The sequence below is a fragment of the Pithys albifrons genome, chromosome 2 (genome assembly GCF_047495875.1).
Source record: "Pithys albifrons albifrons isolate INPA30051 chromosome 2, PitAlb_v1, whole genome shotgun sequence".
NCBI classification, from domain to species: domain Eukaryota; kingdom Metazoa; phylum Chordata; class Aves; order Passeriformes; family Thamnophilidae; genus Pithys; species Pithys albifrons.
In genome coordinates, this window is record NC_092459.1 from 54,942,630 (window position 1) to 54,961,681 (window position 19,052).

Consider the following 19,052-nt stretch of genomic DNA (forward strand, 5'->3'; position numbering starts at 1 on the left):
TCATTTAAAACACCAAGTAGTGAGAACAGGGTATCTACCTGCTCTAGAAAGACATACATTAAAAGTAAAGCTTAAATTCAGTTTCAAAATACCATATGTCACAATGTTCTAAAACCAATGAGAATCAACCTTTTCCCGTGAAAGTAAGCAAAAATACAATTGCAAAAACAATTAGATTACTTAAATTGGCAGTTTCTGTCTATTAACTTAAATGACAATTGAATTTTAGTTGCTTACATTACTTAACAAATTAAATTGTTTAAATTATGTTTTTAAAATATTCTAACCACATTACTTAGTCACAGTATCATGAAAAACACCAATTCCTGTCACAAAGATGGTCCTTCTCCTCTACCACCTAATTTTACTACATGCAACCAACAAGTCAGGCAGACAATTGAAACAATAGGAGGCTATGAAGTGCTGGGTCTGTTTTGAATCAAATGCTTTGGTTCAATATAGAAAGTGGTTTGGATCCTGGCACCGGAGTACTTCTGGGTAAGTAAAATCACATAAGCCTTCAGACAGCTCGAGAGCTAGAAGAAAAAACCCTCTTGGCTCCAATCACTACTGAGTCAATGGAGCAATCTTGTGGAGTTGTTTGCTGCCAGCATCACGTGAAAGCATTCTGGCCAGTTTTAACTTGCCCCTCAGTAATGCAGAATCAACAACACTATGCAGCAGGCCAAAACACCAGCCCCCTACTTCCACCAACCCAAAGGCATTGAAAGGCAGCTCACGACTGGGAGATTGACATAGCCCACAGTTTTTAAAAATATTCATCTATATTCCTGTCCATGGGAATTCTCTGACCTTGAGATTAGCTCAGTTGCTTAGAGCAAGGTGCTAATAATGACAAGATCATGGGTTTGATCCCTGTATGGGCCATCACCTAGGAACTGAACTTCATGTTCCTTATGGGTCCCTTCCAACTCAGAATATTAGAGTGTCTTAGAAATGAGCCATGGCTCTCACTGCAGACAAGCAGAATAGAACTCTGCTGCCTCTGTTGACTGGGGAATTAATATATGTGGGTTCTCACTCCTGATTCATGATCACCAAGCCAGTCTTTCAATTGCAGCTGGTATGTTTGCTGTCTTGGTGACCAGTTGTCAAGGAGGACATTTTCACAGGAACTTGCAGCTCTCAAGGGACCATGGATGATCAGCAATTCTGACTACTGTGTTTTAATTTCTCCTGTTGTAAATGGATAAAAGACCCTAAGCAGTATAAATTATCATTTGTTACATTTCCTGCAAAACTATCTTTGCTGTGGTTTTCTTTTGAAGCAAACACTATTTATAAACTGATACTGTCATACACAATTTCCTCATAACCCTTCTATAACTTCTAAAGACTATCAAAAACATCAGAAAATGACAATGTACTTTCCTTCTATGTGTTAACTACTAAAATGTAACATGAAAAATGTTATTTGTACATTAGCAAAAATATGGTCAGTCTTTTCTCAGGAGAATTCACATTGTTATTCAGTTTGTTTCTCAGTTTCACATATTATTAGTGAAAATACCGCTACAGCACAGAGATGCTTATCTGCACAGGTATCAATTCTTTCACCTGAAACAGGAAGGACACTACTCACTCTGTACATCTTGGAAAGCTTTGAGATATTCTATAGTGAGAAGCGGCTGAGGCAGTTCACGGATGAAGAGTTTTAAAAGACTTGCTGCATCATGTTGCTTTACATTTTCCCAGTTGAAAGTCCCTTCATAAAATTTTGCTTCCAGTTCTTGGCAAAGACTCTGAAAGGCAGTAGATACGAGAGCATCAGTAACACTTGGCTGCTGAAAGTCACCCACCGTACACACAGCAATAATTTCCATACTTTGAAAGAGTAGGGGGAAAAGGACATGTGAAATACCACTTAACTCCAGCTGACACTGATCTTTTGGTATCAAAAAGATAAACTGGGGATAGAAGTGCTGCAAGCAAACACATAGTAATAGGCAGCAGTCAAATCATATAGGAAGAGTCTCAAGGGCCTGCCTCAGGGCCATATGGAATATACAATAAGAAACAGATCTCACACAGTCAAGCACATAAAGGTCATGACCTCCCCCCAAATATTAGGTCACATCTGATATATATAGCAATTTTGAAACTACTACCAAAGGTGTTGCTGTAATGCATGCATGGCCATTTTCATTAAAAAAAAAATACAGCAATTGCGTTGACACAGTTTCTTATAAAAATACACACTAAGGTGAGGCTGGTTCTCTTTTTAAAACACAGGGAAAATATTCATGTGACCGAATAGTTGTGTGTCTTGCCATCTACGGGGAACTCCATGTTACTGGGCACATATAGCTTTGCCTAGCACTGCATGTCAAACATACCATTTATGGAAGGGGACTGTACTGAAAATCACAAGGTTATGCAGCAGAATAAACAGTACTGAAAGTCTCAGTGGTACATCCTAGCTCTGGGGTTCGGAAAGGGTGAGATCCTGTTGGCAACAGACATTACCATATACCTGCTCTGCTATCATGGCAGTGCTACAGCTGGGCTTTCAGAGATGTACAAATAGGAACATGCTGCAAAGACCAAGTCCTCTTTAGTCTATTGCTAAGTATTAGTCCAGGCCTCATATCCACTCCATTTATTTCCTAGTCTGGCAAAGTGGGAAGTATAGGGCCAGTGGCCCTGAGGCACTTCTCACAGGTCCCTCCCTTCTTCTAGTCTCAGTTACTCTGGACAGAAAAGGAGGACAAACACTGGCTAGTTTTGTAAAGTATGCGCTATGGAAAAATATGCCCCTAATTATTTATCTGGACAAGAAGGGCACATTAGAGAGAGGATACTCAATAGGTCTTTTAGGTACCATTCTCATTAAATTTGTCAAAATGGAAAATTCTGAAGAAAATGTGGATGTTTAGGTTGATAAGAAAACTGGATGTTCTCAGCTCTCCTCCAGAGAGATTTTCTGTCTCCACTAACTATGTTGGGGGTTTAAAGATGCAATGCTCATAACTCAGATGTCTGAAGTCAAGTGGGTATGATTTCCTGATCATCAAAAAAAAGTAAGCTTTAGAAACAGAGATGAAAATTCTCCCCCTGAGGTTCATCAGCTCCTCCATCCACATTCAGATAAAATCACTGCAGCAAATGCAGTATTAAACACATAGAAAAAATGAACTGTTTTATATTAGAGACAAGAGCTGAAGTTTCAACTGTGTCCTAGTGCTCTGATGCTCAGACTTCAAAGTAAATGTATTTAACTATGTGGTATATCCAATGCATTTTTTATAATAACTCTAAAATCTATTGAAGATTATAGTAATTTTTTTATCTGTCTTTTTTAGTTTAAGAAAATAAAGAGAAAACATCAATCCTCTAGTATGATAAATTCTTCCTTTTCCTTAAACTTTTCTATTTGAATATGTAAAAAAATTTAACATATTTGCTAATAAAATAATTGCTTAATTTAAACAAGCAGTTTCTGCAAATAAGGAGGTAAAAAATTAATGAAAGCCAAACAGTGAATGGTCCCCTCCCTGGGAAATTGTATTAAGTTAATAAAATCAAAGAATAAACAAATAAACAAAATCACTCAGAAATCATTCCAGTTTGTGGAACTGATAAGAAGTGGAAAATAATGCAGAAAAATTGAAAAAAATAGTATCGTACTTATTGGTAAATAAACAAAGCCAATTTCCATAATATTCCCTTCTTTTAGTTGTTTCTAATGAACCAGCTGCTGGACCAAGTTATACACAACAGAGGCTGGCAGACGTCTCTGGACAGCTGAATCCACTTAAATGGTCCTTTCTGTTTAGAATTTAAGGCCAGTTCAGACCGTCTTTTTAACACATTGACTCTTGGCATGAATGATACTGTGTCTTTAGTTTCCTGCATTAAGGCAAATACTGGGGAAGAGTCTGCATGTAATTGGCACTCACTCTGCAAAGTGTCGGTGTGCACAGATGTGCCTAACAAGATTTTGCTTAGCAAGCCGAGTAGTTATATTGTTGTTCATAAAAATAAATGTGAGAGGTTCTTCAGTGCATGCTGGCTGCCTTCCCCCATAACATAGGTTAAGTCTAGCTATTAAAATAGGCTCACAATGCCAGAGAAAAGTTTCCTCCTGGCGTAGAAGTACTGTGTAGGAATAGTTCAGATAATTAACCTGGTTCAGGGAAAAAGCAAAAGGCTGCAAAGCTTGTGCCAAGAATTGATGATATTTTGGCACAACTGAATTTAAAATGTAGCTTGAACTCTTTCAAACTTGTACATCAGTCTTTTCCCCAAGACTACACTGGATGAAACCATCAGCTCCCTTGGTAATATAAGCCAGTTTTCTTTTTAGAGAGATTTTGCTTGCTGTTTTTGAAGATTTTCATAACAATGTGATACTAGAACATAATGACAAAATAAAATCAGCAAATACAGATCCATTTTGGGGGACGTTAAGAATCTGTTCAATGTTTTACCTTTACTCTTGTTGCAACTCCTGGTATTCTAAGAAGTCCTTCTGTCTCCAGAGTTGTCTCTTCTATCTGAGCAATCAGCTGTCAAACACAAACCAAATTGCATGAAGAAAGAAGGCATTTGAAAATTGGTGGCAGACAGTTCTGATATATTGGAGCCGTTATGCTTGTATCTCTGTATGCATATGTGTATGCATGCATTTGTGCACACAGATATGTAACAAGTGCTGGCACAAACACAGTTGTTGCAGAAGAAAAATTTAATATGGTTTGTACCTTTTTTTATGAATACTATTAAAGAAGAGTTTGTCTATCTTATTAAAAAAGAAAACTGTATGTTTTTAGCTCCTTCAAGTCTCCTTTGAAGACCAAAGAATTTTTTTCAAAAATTACTCTGGCTTCAAAAAGAAATCACAATAACTACCCTTGTAAAATGTTTCCAAATCAAAACAATTACGATAACATTAGAGATGCACTAGTAAATTTCTCACAAATACTCTTCTTTAGCACTTAACTAGAGAAGAACTAAAAACTTCTAGGCTTTAAAGAAACCTCTGATTTGCAAATTCTGATATTCTCCTAACAAACTCAACAGTTTGCAATCCCACACATGGCCAAATTTGCAGAAATTCCAGAAAAGTACTTAAAACACATTATGATAAATTCCTTTTGTCAAAAAGATATGCCTGGAAGTATTCACTGAAGGATGGATTTAAGAGTATTCCAAAGAAATCTGTAAATGTCAAAAGCTGATGACATCATTTTAGCACAAATAGTTCTCATGATGTTTAACTAGGGCAGTGCTTTTGTTACATGCCTTCCTGTGCCAGCTCCCGAGTAAGAAAAATTATGCAACACAGTTGTGTTTTCTCCTGTTACAGAAATTAAAGGGGCTTTACCTACCACTGTATTTATGTAACAGATAAATACCATAAAAAAGATCTGAAAGATCAGACAGAAAAAACCACAAAGTTAGAAAACAGCACTAAAAGTGTCACCCTTGTTTATTTTCCATGATTTTTTAAAAAAAGAGCTAACTGGACCCATCCACCTCTCACTCTATCTAGTTTACACCAGATCAGTGGCTGCCACTCATGTCTGTTGGACACAAGGATGGTCCAGGCATTGTGTGATTTGCCATCATCACTATGTCTGGGGGAGGGAAGGTCTGGGGGCATTGCTGGTGGCCACGACTCCCTTCACAGCACTCATACGTGTCCCCTGGGCCCGCAGCAAGAGGTGGCCACTGGCAACCACCAGCCTCCTGCCCATGGAAAACTCCCTCTTCTTCTCTATCAGGGCTGCTTTGTGTGGTGCCATTGGCAGGCCAGAGACCTGAATTACTGTCAGCAGAAAACTTCTGATGGAGATACATGGGTTGCTATTACCTTCAGATTTCACAGTCAGAAAACCACTAGGTTAAATTATGTCCTTATTTTTAACTGAAATAGCTCAATTAAATAAAAATTAGATGTATTTTTATTTTTAATTAAGGAACATTCCTATTAGCTGGCTTTGTTTCATTTCAGTGATAAACAACGTTCATTTAAAAAGCAGAATGCATAAAAATGTTCTTTCTTCCACTTTATATAAATCTCCCATTCGTGGAAAGCATGTACTGCAGAGAACACGCAGAAGAAATGGGAAACTTTTTATTTTCATATTCTCAATTGAAGTAAAACTGTATTCCAAATGATGTCTGCACCCTGCAAAACAAATCTCTATCTATAAGCTATTAGTGTTTATGTAGAATTTTCTTTCTGAAAAACTATGCTTACAACAGTGCTAGGATAGCACAGTAATCAATCACTTTTTTCAATTTTATTTCTTATTTTCTTGATAGCCTCTTTTCCAGAAATATAATTTTATGATCCTGAGGAAGTAATTTCTGGCATGGATGACACAGCAATATTTTTCAGATATGGATGTAAAACTACTTTTGAGTTTTCTGTTTCTCAAAAAATAACAAGGACATCCACAAACATACTGAAATGGAGATGAGACAGCACAGAGTTTCTGTGAGTGTTAGGAGAGGCTCACACACTGTGGTCTCTGTTCTTCTCATGAAATGAGACCTGTTATGCATGGGCAGTAAATCCAGGGGCTCCATTATCCTTCTCTTTATCTTCTCCATTACCATGAGATATAGGCCAAAGAATACCCCCATGTACGAAAGCAACAAGTCCTTTGGAAAAGGACTGCTGCCATCACCAGAGGCAGTTATACAGCATGATTCCCACCCCCATTAAACCTGCCTTGTGGCCCAAATAATTTCTGAAAGGAGAAAACCACTTGCTAGAAACATAGATTCAGCCTGCGGGACTGGGAAATTTCTACAGAATTTCAAGTTTGTCCTCTGAGGAGAGAAAAAGAAGAGGGCAGCCAGTCTTACTGATAATGGAAGTTACACCACCTTTATGAAATGGGATTTGGCTGCAGTGCGTTTCTACACTGATTGTCAGTTTTCACAGGTTTATTAGTGAACTTGCCCAAATCAGGAAGGTAATAAAAAATGCAATTTATTTCTTTGACTCAAAGTAAGTCTGATACAAAGCAACATATCATATCACATTTACTGACTTTAGTAAGTAAAGCTGCAAATAAAAGTTACAATAAGTTGGATGAATTGGAATATTATTATATTGAAAATAGCTACAGGAAGTAAATAAATCCAGGACAAAATGTTACATATTAGTCATCTGCAGGCATGTAACAAGTTGACTTGTTCATGCCTATTTACCTTTTGAAAAATCAGTGGGATCTTGGTTCCTGGAACCTTTTTCTGATCCTGTTCCAGTAAAATTGACAGTGGGACACCAAACAAGCCAGAGTCTGAAAAATAAAGCAAAAGAAACTGAGATATCATCCACATGTGTTCCAGTATATGTGATAATGGCATAAACCCACATTTCTGAAGCAGTAAGTCTATTCAATACATACAGAGCTATTGACCTTTTGTTCAAAGTGTTTTAATGTCTTTGTCATCAAGTTACTACACAAAGGATTCTGGCTAAAAGGATTCATTCATCTCTTTTTCAGGAGTCTTCTGTTTTGACTTCAAAATGCCATCCACATATTCTGCAGCACAATGAAGCAAACTGCATAAATGAACCACCTGCATGGCTTGGTTTTGACCCTGTAATGCAGATCTTCATCACTCAATGCAAGTTATTACAGTTAAGATGCAAACAGCAAGAATAAAATATCCAGAACTTGGCTACTAAAATGAGGAAAATATAATTAACACCCAGAGTTACTTTGAAGACTTCTCTCTATGATGGTTTTGAAGTAAGAGCTTTTCAACTTCTGTGTTTTTGAATTACACAACACAAAGAGAATAGCAAGATAACCAACTCACCAAAGGTTTGTTTTGTTGTTTTGGGTTTTTTTTAGAAACAAAAGTACAGTTAATTCTTGGTCAGAAAATAGCCTTTACACTAGTGCTAAGGCACTGAAAATTTAAACAAAAAATAATAATAAAAAAATCTAGTCCCAGTTTATCTAGCCCTGATGCAAACCCAAACTTATTCTTCAAGAAAATGGGATTCCCATGTATTTATGGCCTAGAAGGAAGCTATACTAATACTGACCTAATGCAAAGTCTGCTGACATAGGACTTCTCTGTCAGAAGAACTGATACTTGCTAAATGTGCAATTTTTCTGAAACAGCATATAACACTACATGTAGTTAAAAACTGCTGCTTGGTGTGATGCTGTGTCAATACTGAACACAGAACAGCTGCAATTACTAAAAAACATTGTCAGCTCTTGAGGTAATGTGATATATGTCAAACAAAGATAAGTTTCAGTGCCAAATCAAGAAGTCCTTGTATCTCTGTCAGCATAAAACAGCTACCTCTAAAATATAAGGGATTCATACATACAGTCAATATTCTTACCTCATAGCTTTATTATCTTGAAGATAATAAAGTTCCATTGAGATGAAGTTGAAAAAACAAACTACAGAAGGTCAATAGAATTAAGGCAGGTCTGGGTACAGCACAGCATTCCCCATAGTAATTATGTTTTCATCATCTTTTACATACTCAAGTGCAAAGGGGAACGGCCAATAGACCCACTACTGTAACAATCAATTGGCCAAACAACATTTCAGGGGTGATGAGGTGAGCATGAGGAAGAGCAACAAGGCACTGAAGACAGTACACTGCAGGAGCAGATTTGCTTGGCAGAAAAGGTCACATGTCAATGTCCATTTCCTACACATTTCCATGAGTCTAGCCCATCTTTTTTACCTTTTAAAAAGGTTTTAATCAATTCAACATTTTATGAATGCCTGCCATTCAGATAATAACACTGAGTGAAATTCAATCATAAATTTTTTAAGAAGCAGTTAAAACTAAGACCCAAAATACAAGAGAAGAAAATGTTTTGTCTCTGATTATTAGTGTCAGCACAAGCACTTCTGCAAGAAGAAAATGCATTTAATAAATCAAGTTCTTGTACAAGTTTCTCTATATGCCTTTTGCATTTAAAAAGCTATTTTCTACTACTGTAAAGTGAAGAGTGTATTCTGAAAAATCTATTGTACCTTGCTGTATATCTGTTGCTTTCAATTATTTAAAGTGAGCTATTGCACTGTCACATTCACTGAACCTTGACAATAGAGTTATGGCCAAAGCAGGCTTGTGATTAACTGGTAACACATTTCAAGCTCTTGTAAAGCTTTTAGCAGGAGCCAAAAATAAAAGAAAACCCAACAAACAAACAAACAAAAAAAAAACCCACCAAAAACCAAAGCATTGAAAACCACTAGCATCTTGAAATTGGTTTCTGTGTTTTCTGTGTTTCCAAGAAAAGCACTGTGATTATGAATATGCTCCAATTGCTTACAGAGCAAAATGTTGCAGTTGTCTTTACATCCTCTGCTACAGCTTAAATCTTCCACTTAATATGATGCCATTCGTTGAAAAACTGCATTATAGCCTATGTAAATACTGAATGACCAAGGTCTATGTGACACAGGAAAGTTTGTGCCAGACAGAATAGGAAAGTAGGTGGCAAAGGCACGCAGCATCTTCCACCAAGGATAATGAAAGCAAAAGAGTCAAGTAGACTCAGAGAATGACAGAATTACTTGGATTGGAAAAGACTTTTAAGCTCATTGAGTCCAGTTGTGAAAGTAGTCCAGTACCTACCTTCAGGAAAGCTGGAAAAGAATACCCACAAAGAGCACAGACGCACACTCTTTGGGAATAAATCAACCCATATAAACTTCTGGGATGCAATTCTTGCTGCGGAGCAGGCTACTAAGAGTTACCCTTCTTCCCTCCTTAGTTTTATCTGCTCAGTGACTGACTTGGGTTTTAACTTTAGACAAAGAGCAAGGGTCCAGTGGCTGGAGAAACTACATCAGTGAACTTGTTTAGAGTGTGCCTTGAGTTAAGATGTACAGTTAAATGCTGCTTGGGATCTATGTTACTGTTTATATATTAAATATAAATTCTGTGACTCTCTGAACTGGGTGCATTTGTTTTGTTGGATTAAAACATGAATTGGTTGAGAATACAAAACACTGACTCACCTTTGGTTTTGATTTTTACAGCTTTTTGCTGCTTGAATTCTGTCCCAAGTATGTCATAGAGAGCAGTTAATTCAATCAGGGCTAAAGAATAGACTTTCTTCATGTCCTGAGGGGCCAGGTCACCAATCTTTGTGGTACCTGTTTTGTCCTTGGGCAGTCTGAAATTCTAAAAGCAGAGATTTGCAGCAGGGTGAATAATCCAAGTCATGACAAATTACTTAGCTCAATGGCTGTGTTTCCTTCAGGGTACAAACTTTCATCATGAAGCCTGCTGTTACTGACTAAATCACCGGAGAATCCCCCAAATAGGTTGAAAGGCAGATGATCTTAGAATGATAGGAAGATTTATGTTCCTGGTGACTTCTGGAGGTCAGCTAATACAACTGCCTGCTCAAAGCAAGGCTAAATTCAAAGTCAGATTGGGTTACTCCTTGTGCTGTTCAAATGAATTTTGAAAACTTCCAATAACCCCTGTGGGCACCTGTTTCAGTACTGAATGTTCTCATGGGGACTTTCTTTGCTTTGCAAAACAAAACTTCTCCACTAGTCACTTGTGTCCATTACCTCTTGTCCTTTTACTTGGCACCTCCAAGAGAGTCTGGCTTTGTCCTGCTTGTAACCACCTACCCGTCCCTACAACTTCTACATCCTTTTCCAATTTATAGTGGGGCAAATGTCTTTCCATAAACAATCCTATGCATGTACAATTGAAATACAAATCCCATTGCACTTGTGCACACCAAATAAGGTATTTGGCTGCCATATAAATAATAATAAAGGGGTTCTCAGGGAAGAGGGATACTTTACAGTTCATTTCTACTGCAGTCAGAGATCAATACAAGGAATTTAGTTGAAAGGGTGAGGGAGAGGGACTTCCTGGGGCACTGTGCTTTCTAACTCCATCTCTCACCAGCAGGATTCTAAGTAAGACTCTTGCCTGTGCCTGGCATTATAGCAGTGCATATGAATCAAAGAAGGAAGGTTGACAAGACTTTTTTCTTTTTGGTAAGATGTACTATACTCCAGAATTAATTTCTCATTTTATACAAACCCAGCAATAGCACAGATAAATTGATGGTTATGGTACATGACTACAAGGGCACATACTGAAACATGAACATAATTTACAACTGGTAAATATGTAGCCATTTCCCACCTTGAGCTTTCATTGGCTTGCACAAACATGACTGTTTAAAAGTAGCTGCCAATGACAAAGGTGCAACAAATAAATACAAACCGTAGAATTATATGAGTAACTCCCTTCATTTTCCTCTCATTTTGCAGCTTATCACTGAAGAAGAAACCCCACAGCCAAGACACTCAGCAATCCTTCATAAGCCTACTACAAGTAGAGCTAATGTATGTGTTATCCACATATATATCCATATATACTGAAGTTAGAGTATAGCTTTCATCTCCTTTTACAGGTAGAATTAGAGAAACATTACTCAAATACTTCAGAATCCATGTCTAAATATCCATTACTGTCTGATTTATAATGTTTAAACTAGGATACATTGGGTAATTACTACTTGAAGGACTACACATATCCTTATCTAAATTAAGTGTTTGAAGAACTGTGAAAGATTACTTCAGAAACTGTGTTTACTCAGACATGTTTGCATACAATGTTAGGGAAAAAAAAAAGAGGATTTTCACCCCAGTCATTAGTTTACAGGTCATACATAACTGCATGTTCATGAACTATTAGGCAGAGAGAGATCCTCAAAGAGATTTCTGAGGATCAACAACAAAATCCCTTGGAGAATTTTCTTTTGTATTTATACGGATTCATTCAGAAAGAGCCATTCTTTATTAAGAGCTGGGGGAAAAAAGGGAGTTCAAACCAATCCCGAATTTCCTGTTGTTTGATTTCCTAGACCATTCTGTTCTTCATGTTCATCCCTCACCTGCCTGCATTGCGTAACTGCACAAGGTTTCTACAGGCACCCACCCACCCTTTTTAATTGACAACAGAGCTTTCTGTTACAGAGGTAAAGCCTCTCACCTCAGGTAACATAAAAAAGGGCTGTAAACAAATGAAGTAAGGACACGGTTTGTGTGCAACTACCACTGAACCATTAATCCCACTTAGTATTACAGTTCATCATTGCTTATAGGTAGAGTGCATTTTGTCAGACAGACGATGTAAACAGGCAAAAAAGCAGTTATTTCCATGTTATTGAGAATACCATTCCTAAAAAATTAGTTACCTTGAGAAGCTCTATCTCCACAAAGCTGAATCTGCCACCATTCTTCTAAATCTAATTCACTCACTATCAGGTAAATATCACTCAAACAGTATCTCTAATAAAAACTAAGAGAAGAAATTAGGAGACACCTACCGGGAGAAGAGTGTCACCCCCTCCACCCTTGTACATATTGCCTGCTGAACTGTCTTTGAGATTAGCTGCCTGTTCTGCAAATGGTATCTCTAAATTGATATCAGTGTCCAAAGATGGCATGTCTTCAAGTGGGCTCTTCTGCTCCTCTGTTCCAAGATTGAGCTTTGGACCTGAAAATACAGTAAAATCAACAGCAGCATAAGTGAGCACTACTCAGAGCATGAGTAAGTTTTAAACCAACTAGAAGTAATTGCTGTGTAAGGGATGGACTTTCTGGTTGCAAATTCACTGTTTTCTGTATTTTTATGTTGGTTGAAAATTTAGCTTCTGACAAGGGTTTGGCTTTTATAGGTTCTCTTCAATAATTCTGCCAAGTCATGATGTTTTCTCCTATTTACCTATTAGGAAAAGATAGAGCAATCCATCTCAAACAAAGCAATCTTGCAGAGCCAAAGAGCTTTGGCTTCAGCTGTTTCCTGCCATCAAACACTTTGTAGTCTCAAAGACTGTAACATCTTACAACCAAATCAGCAAATATTTCTGCTCTGAAAATTTGAAAAGAAAAGAGAATGTGTTCTCTATGATTCAAAGTATTAACATCTGGGAATAACAAGGATTACACAGACCATATCTTTGTTCCATCATTCCTGCCCTCATCTCAATCTGAGAAGTCTAGATTCTTCAGAACTGTTTGGGAATGTTTTCGTGATACAGGGAAGGACTAGATACATAACAATGGTCCTACTTCTTTTTCTTGGTTCCTTAAAGGAATCAAACACTAAACAAATTTCGAACATTTTTTTGTTAGAAAAAATAAAAGAAGCAAAAAAAGGGACAGGCACTTTTGCTTTTAGAAAAAGAAGTTGCTTGATTTCACAGTAAATCAACCATTGTTTTCCAGTCTGAAGTTAAAATATATCATAAAAGAAGCAAGCAGAAAATTATATTGTAAATAACACTATTTAATACAAAGCATCAAAGACAGTCTAGCCCGAGAAAGATTTTGATCCCTCAGCCATCTCTTTCATGATGTGGTATTTCTAAAAGGATACATCAAGGACTCGGTTCCTTGTACAAGACATTACAGAATCACAGAATCATAGAAGGTTTTCAGGCTTCAGTACTACAAAAGCTTGAAGCCACAAAATCAGTTAGGTTGGAAAAGACCTTTGAGGTCATGGAGTCTAACCTGTGACCAAACACCCCTTGTCAATTAGATCATGGCACGAAGTGCCATATCCAGTCTTTCCTTAAATACCTCCATGGATGGTGACTCCACCTCCCCCCACGCCCCCCCCCCACCCCATGCAGTCCATTCCAATATATAATCACCCTTTCTGTGAAAAACTTCTTTGTAATGTCAAACCTAAACCTGGAACTTGGTCTCATTGAACCTCATCCCACTGGTCTTGGCCCACTGATCCAGCCTGTCCAGATCCTTTGGCAGAGCTTTCCTACCCTTCAGCAGATCGACACTCAAAAACAACTTGGCTGTCCACAAATTTGCTAATGGTAATCTCAATCCCCTCATCCAGATCATCAATAAAGACATTAAATAGGACTGGGCCCAACCACAGGTCATCACTAGTGACCGGATGCCAAATAGATTCAGCAAAATTCATCACCATTCTCTGGGCCCAGCCATCCAACCAGTTCTCACCAGAGAGGGCCCCTGTCCAAGCCGTGGGCTGCCAGCTTTTCCAGGAGCATGGCATGGGAGATGGTGTCAAAGGCTTTGCTAAGGTTAGGTAGACCACATCCACAGCTTTTCCCTCATTCACCAGGCAGATCACCTGGTCATAAAAGGAGACCAGGTTGGCCAGGCAGGATCTGCCTTTCCTAAACCTGTGGTGGCTGGGTCTGATCCCTCAGTTGTCCCATATGTGTCATGTGATTGCACTCAAGATGATCTGCTCCATAACCTTGCTGGGCACCAAGGTCAGGCTGACAGGTCTGTAGTTCCCCAGATCTTCCTTCCAGCCCTTCTTGTGGATGGGTGTCACAGATCAACCTCCAGTCATTAGGGATGGGCCGGTGAGCTGGGACTGGTGATAAATGATGGAGAACAGCTTAGTGAGCTCTTTCGCCAGCTGCCTCATCACCCTAGAATGGACCCCATCCAGTCCCATAGACTTGTGAACATGTAAGTGCCACAGCACGTCACTAACTACTTCCTCTTGGGTTACAGGGGGTCTGCTCTGCTCCCTTTCCCTGTCTACCAGGTCAGGGAGCCAGCTGTCCTGAGGATAACTGGTCTTACTGTTGAAGACTGAGGCAAAGAAGGTGTTAAGCACTTAAGCCTTTTCCCCATTTTCGGTGACAATGTTGTCCCCCATATCCAGTAAAGAAAGGAGGTTTTCCTTGCTGCTCCTTTTGGTATTAATGTATTTATAAAAGCACTTTTTATTATCCTTTAGAGAAGTGGCCAGATTAACTTCTAACTGAGCTTTCACCTCTCTAATTTTCTTTCTGCATGACCTAAGGACACCCTTAAACACCTTCAGCAATTCTGTGAGAAGGAGAATAAAATGTTTTCAAATTTTGCCTGTTGTGTGTGTTACTCGTGACTTGCTTTTTCCAGAGTGGCTTCTGCTCACTTTCCATAGATCCCAAAGTGCCTAGGGCATACGCTAAAGATTCAGCTGATCCTGAAACTGGAGCTGCTCCTTTTGGTAGAGAGATACATGAGTCCTCTGTAAGCAAACACATCCAAGGTGAAATTCGTTCCTGACTCTGATCTTTGGCCTCCCTGTGTGTATATCCGTATCTATCATATAATCTGTTCAATGCATCTGAACTGAATGAAAACAGTTCTCCATCCCCCACAAGACTTTTGTCATGCTAATGCAGCCTATACATGACCTACATACTTCCTACCAGCCTAGGAGGGATCTGGTTTTAACAAACAAAAAAGCAGGAGCTCCTGTTTCAGTCCTCTGGTCATACGAAGGTGCTGTGTAAAGCAGACGTGTTGGCAATGCTGTGCACATTTTAAAGGTCTGTAAATGCAGCTGTCATGGGGAGTTTCCTCTTGGTTGTATAGCCTTGCTTCTATTGTTGTGCATTCTTTAACCAGGCAGCAGCTGCAAGAGGAAGTGGCTTTGATGTTCTGCCAACCTGCCAACTACATGCAATATTTCATGAGGGAAATGCAAATGTGATACATAAAATGTAAATATTGTCTATGAGGATGTAAAAGCTATATTTTACATGAGTTCTGTACCCTTTCCTTGGTTCATAGAACTATTTAAAGATCACATAAAATGATGGGAATTCTTCAGGAATAAGACAAGGAAACAGCACAAGTGTCAACCTTGCCATTTCCTAGTTTTGCTAGAGAAGCTAGCAACGGAGCTATGCTGATAGATCTTAATTTATACTTGGAAAGGTAGAACAACTTTTTTGACCAACAAAGCACTTCTCTAAAATGCTAGTTCATAGATGATTAGAAAGTTTTATATTTTCTATTTATAATAATTTCATTGATGCTATCACTTCAGCTGTAAGTTCCTCATTTATTATGTAAAATGAAAAGCAAAAATAAACTCTTTGATTGAAAAACACAACCACATTTCAGTCTTTTTCCCTATCAAGAAGCAAACATCACTGCTCTTTACCCTCATATTACACACTGTACACACGATTACTGAATCCATTTTCTAGATCGTTATGCTTTCAAGTTGCCCTTAAACAGAAGTTTTATCTACCGTTCTTCTCTTGGAGCTAATCCTGTGTTCAGAAAGACAACTGCAGTCTCACAGTAACCTGACTTTTGCTGCTATCCTATTTAAGTGAATGAATATTTAGCTTTTCATCTGTTTTATTCTTTCCTTTTTTACTTCTTGAGAAGTCTCAACCAACATAGTAATTTTAATTTTGTATCCATGGAATATATTGCTAGCTTTACAGGCTGTTAATGAGTGTCATGGATTGTTAAATGTCTTGACAGCTTAACACGTGATTCTGGATTTTCTTGTTACTTCCTGTAGACATACTCCATACCTATATGAAACAAAAGCACTTAAAGCCAGTGAGGATCCTTCCAAAAAACCTCAGATATGCATCTACAAACAAAAAGGAACTTATTAAACTGTTCTGTTTGAGCAGGATTAGGAAGAAAAGAACAAAAATGTAATGTTTTTGTATTATTCTGTGAGTTTGCACATATTATTTAGTCAAGAAACAGGGTGTGTCAGACTGGTAAGAAAGGTGAAATGAACAAAGGTTCACTCAGCCCAGGTATGCTCTATGGGCAAACAACTAACATCTTCAGTCTGGCAGAAGCACTTGGGAATGCAGCACTCAAGTATCAAATTAGGAACAGAGTCATTACCTTTGGAGTATGGCCAAAAAGAGTCATTTACCATAGCAGTTTTAAAACATCTCAAGTTAAGCTTTTTTGAATAATGTCTGAGATGATGATCCCATTTTTTCAGGTAAAAGTGGGACTATTTACTCTGTCACAGAGGGTTTCCATTTTAAAATAATGGTTTTGGATTTGGATTTCATAAATATTTAGTACCTCTGAAACATCAGGCACTGTTTAGTTTTTGCCTTAAATTCATTCACTGTTTGTGTAACACTAATTTGCTCATCATTCTGGAGGAAAGATCACAGCACAGCACTGAAACAGGTGCGATACTTTTAGCACCACCAAACTTCCATGGTTTGACTGCAAATTGAACTGATTTTTCCTTCCTGCTGCAATCTTGGGAGCAGAGCCCACTTTAGCATGTTGACAAAAGCAGAAATGTATCAGAATGTAAGCAGGCTGCATTTGCCATCCATATCACAATCTGTGCTGAGAAGAGCTAGCATATGGGATTTGCCTCTAACAACTTCCCATTTCTGAAAGGTTCATCAGGGCCACTGGGAAAAAAAAGAACCAGATGTGATAAAAACTCTATAATAATTGCTTGGCAATTTTCCAGCTCTGAATCCTACAGTGAAGTTTATTGACACAAGCATTAGGCATCTCTTCCTTCCTTTGTGCTGAACCAGCAGTCTGGCAGTCCTCCCAGTTTTTACTGTTCTTACTGGAGTGAAGTTTGCTGAGCGGGAGCGAGGGAAAAACACACTTCTGGGAACACACAGATTTGGTGCTATTCAGGAGTGGTTTATATTAATCTCTCCCACTTCGACTTCCATGCACATCCTGTATTGTCCACTGCTGTTGGCCAAGTCTTATCCTAAAGCAACAATTTTACCAAAATACTACTGGTCAGTATTCTAGATCTAGTGCAGACTTTTATTTGGTGGCTTGATTACAGATAACTAACTTGCAGTAGGTAATTTGGTCTGCCGGCTTTAAGTGGCTATAGGGTTCAGTCTAAAATCTATGCACTATCCAGTCCCTCGGAAGTGGAAAAAACCCCAAGACATAAAAAAAAAAGCAGAATAACAATGAAGTATCTTAAAGTTTAAATGGCTGCTAGAAAATATCCTGATCTCTACAGTGGTGGAAATGGTGGTATAACAGATATAGTGTAACCCCTACTTTGAAGAAACCTACGATAATGCAGGACAGCCAACCTTTTATTACTGGACCTGAAGATCAGCAGAAAGCTCTGTCAAAGCCTTTCATCAAATTCATACTCTCAAAACAGAAACAATGGAATCAATTAAGGACCTCTGTGATGTTCTATCCTGGTAATGAGAGGAAGGGGTCTTCTGCAGGTACTGCACCCCTCTTACGTAATCACATGCCATTGAACACAATCCAGTCCTATGGACAGAGAATATTTCCTTTCCATCTTCCTTAAAAACCTTTTTTCTTCCATCCCTGTTTTTCTTTTAATTTGAGCTATTTATATAGCCAGTTCTCACTTTTTTTTATGTTTATAGTCAATTTGCATTTATTTTCTTGTATGCACTGATGAGCTTATGTATGCTGCTTCATTTCCTGTACTGTACAGCAGAGATAGACCAGAAGGGATAGATTAGGGATTAGGAAAGACCTAAGCATAAGCTATGAGAGTAGACCTCTCCCAGATAGCTTGATTATAAGATGATCCCTGGTAATACACCAGGTCTCTCAGATGGCTCAAAGGACACTATCTACAGCCACGCTTAAAATTTTACACCCTAACAATGCAGTCTAGAACAGGTTTCTCATTAGAATTTAACTTTATTTTGCTGAAAAGTTACTTGAAATATGGACCTATGTAGTAGCTTATGTAGAAAGCCTACAAATGAACCAAAAAAAAAAAAGGAAGAAAGTCATTTGGCATTACCTTTTGTTCCATCCTGTGTTTCATTTTTGTTTTCACTTGTTCTCACAGTTGAGGGTTCACTTCCATCATAGACCTAAGAAGGAACAACAAATATGCATGTCTATAAAAATTAAATGCATGGTTGTAGAAACTCCTTTGATGCTGTACAGGATTAAAACACACATTCCTGCAACTCAGGGGTATGAAGAAGCACACCTGCATGTTTCAGTAGAAAACCCTTCGCCAAAGTCTAAGGGGATCTGAAATCCGAGTAATTAAAAAAGAAGTAATTAAGTCAATTCCTCCTCTTCCTAGAAGGCTAAGTGGGTGAAAGACTTAATTTTCCAGAGTGACAAAGAATAAGAAAATGCAGTCTTTAACCTGAAGCCATGGTTTGCACTGGAAAGGATATGGAAAGGGAATCTGAAGGAGACATTTTGACTGACCTAATCCAAATTCCTTTCACTTGTAAAACCTTACATAGTTGCCTCCCCTACAGAGCAAT

At 38.2% G+C, this 19,052-nt stretch overlaps 1 protein-coding gene across 5 annotated transcripts in view; it reads right to left on the bottom strand.

Annotated features, from left to right (window-relative positions):
* Nucleotides 1-19,052, bottom strand: part of ARHGAP18 (Rho GTPase activating protein 18) — a 64,606-nt gene that overhangs the window by 14,454 nt on the left and 31,100 nt on the right. For all 5 annotated transcript variants that reach the window (XM_071549054.1, XM_071549056.1, XM_071549057.1 and 2 more), the window contains exons 4-9: nucleotides 18,569-18,641; nucleotides 12,336-12,505; nucleotides 9,991-10,156; nucleotides 7,189-7,280; nucleotides 4,452-4,529; nucleotides 1,604-1,763 (exon numbers count right to left, since the gene is read on the bottom strand). In XM_071549054.1, coding sequence (XP_071405155.1) covers nucleotides 1,604-1,763; nucleotides 4,452-4,529; nucleotides 7,189-7,280; nucleotides 9,991-10,156; nucleotides 12,336-12,505; nucleotides 18,569-18,641 — 739 coding nt within the window. The remainder of the gene's footprint in view (nucleotides 1-1,603; nucleotides 1,764-4,451; nucleotides 4,530-7,188; nucleotides 7,281-9,990; nucleotides 10,157-12,335; nucleotides 12,506-18,568; nucleotides 18,642-19,052) is intronic.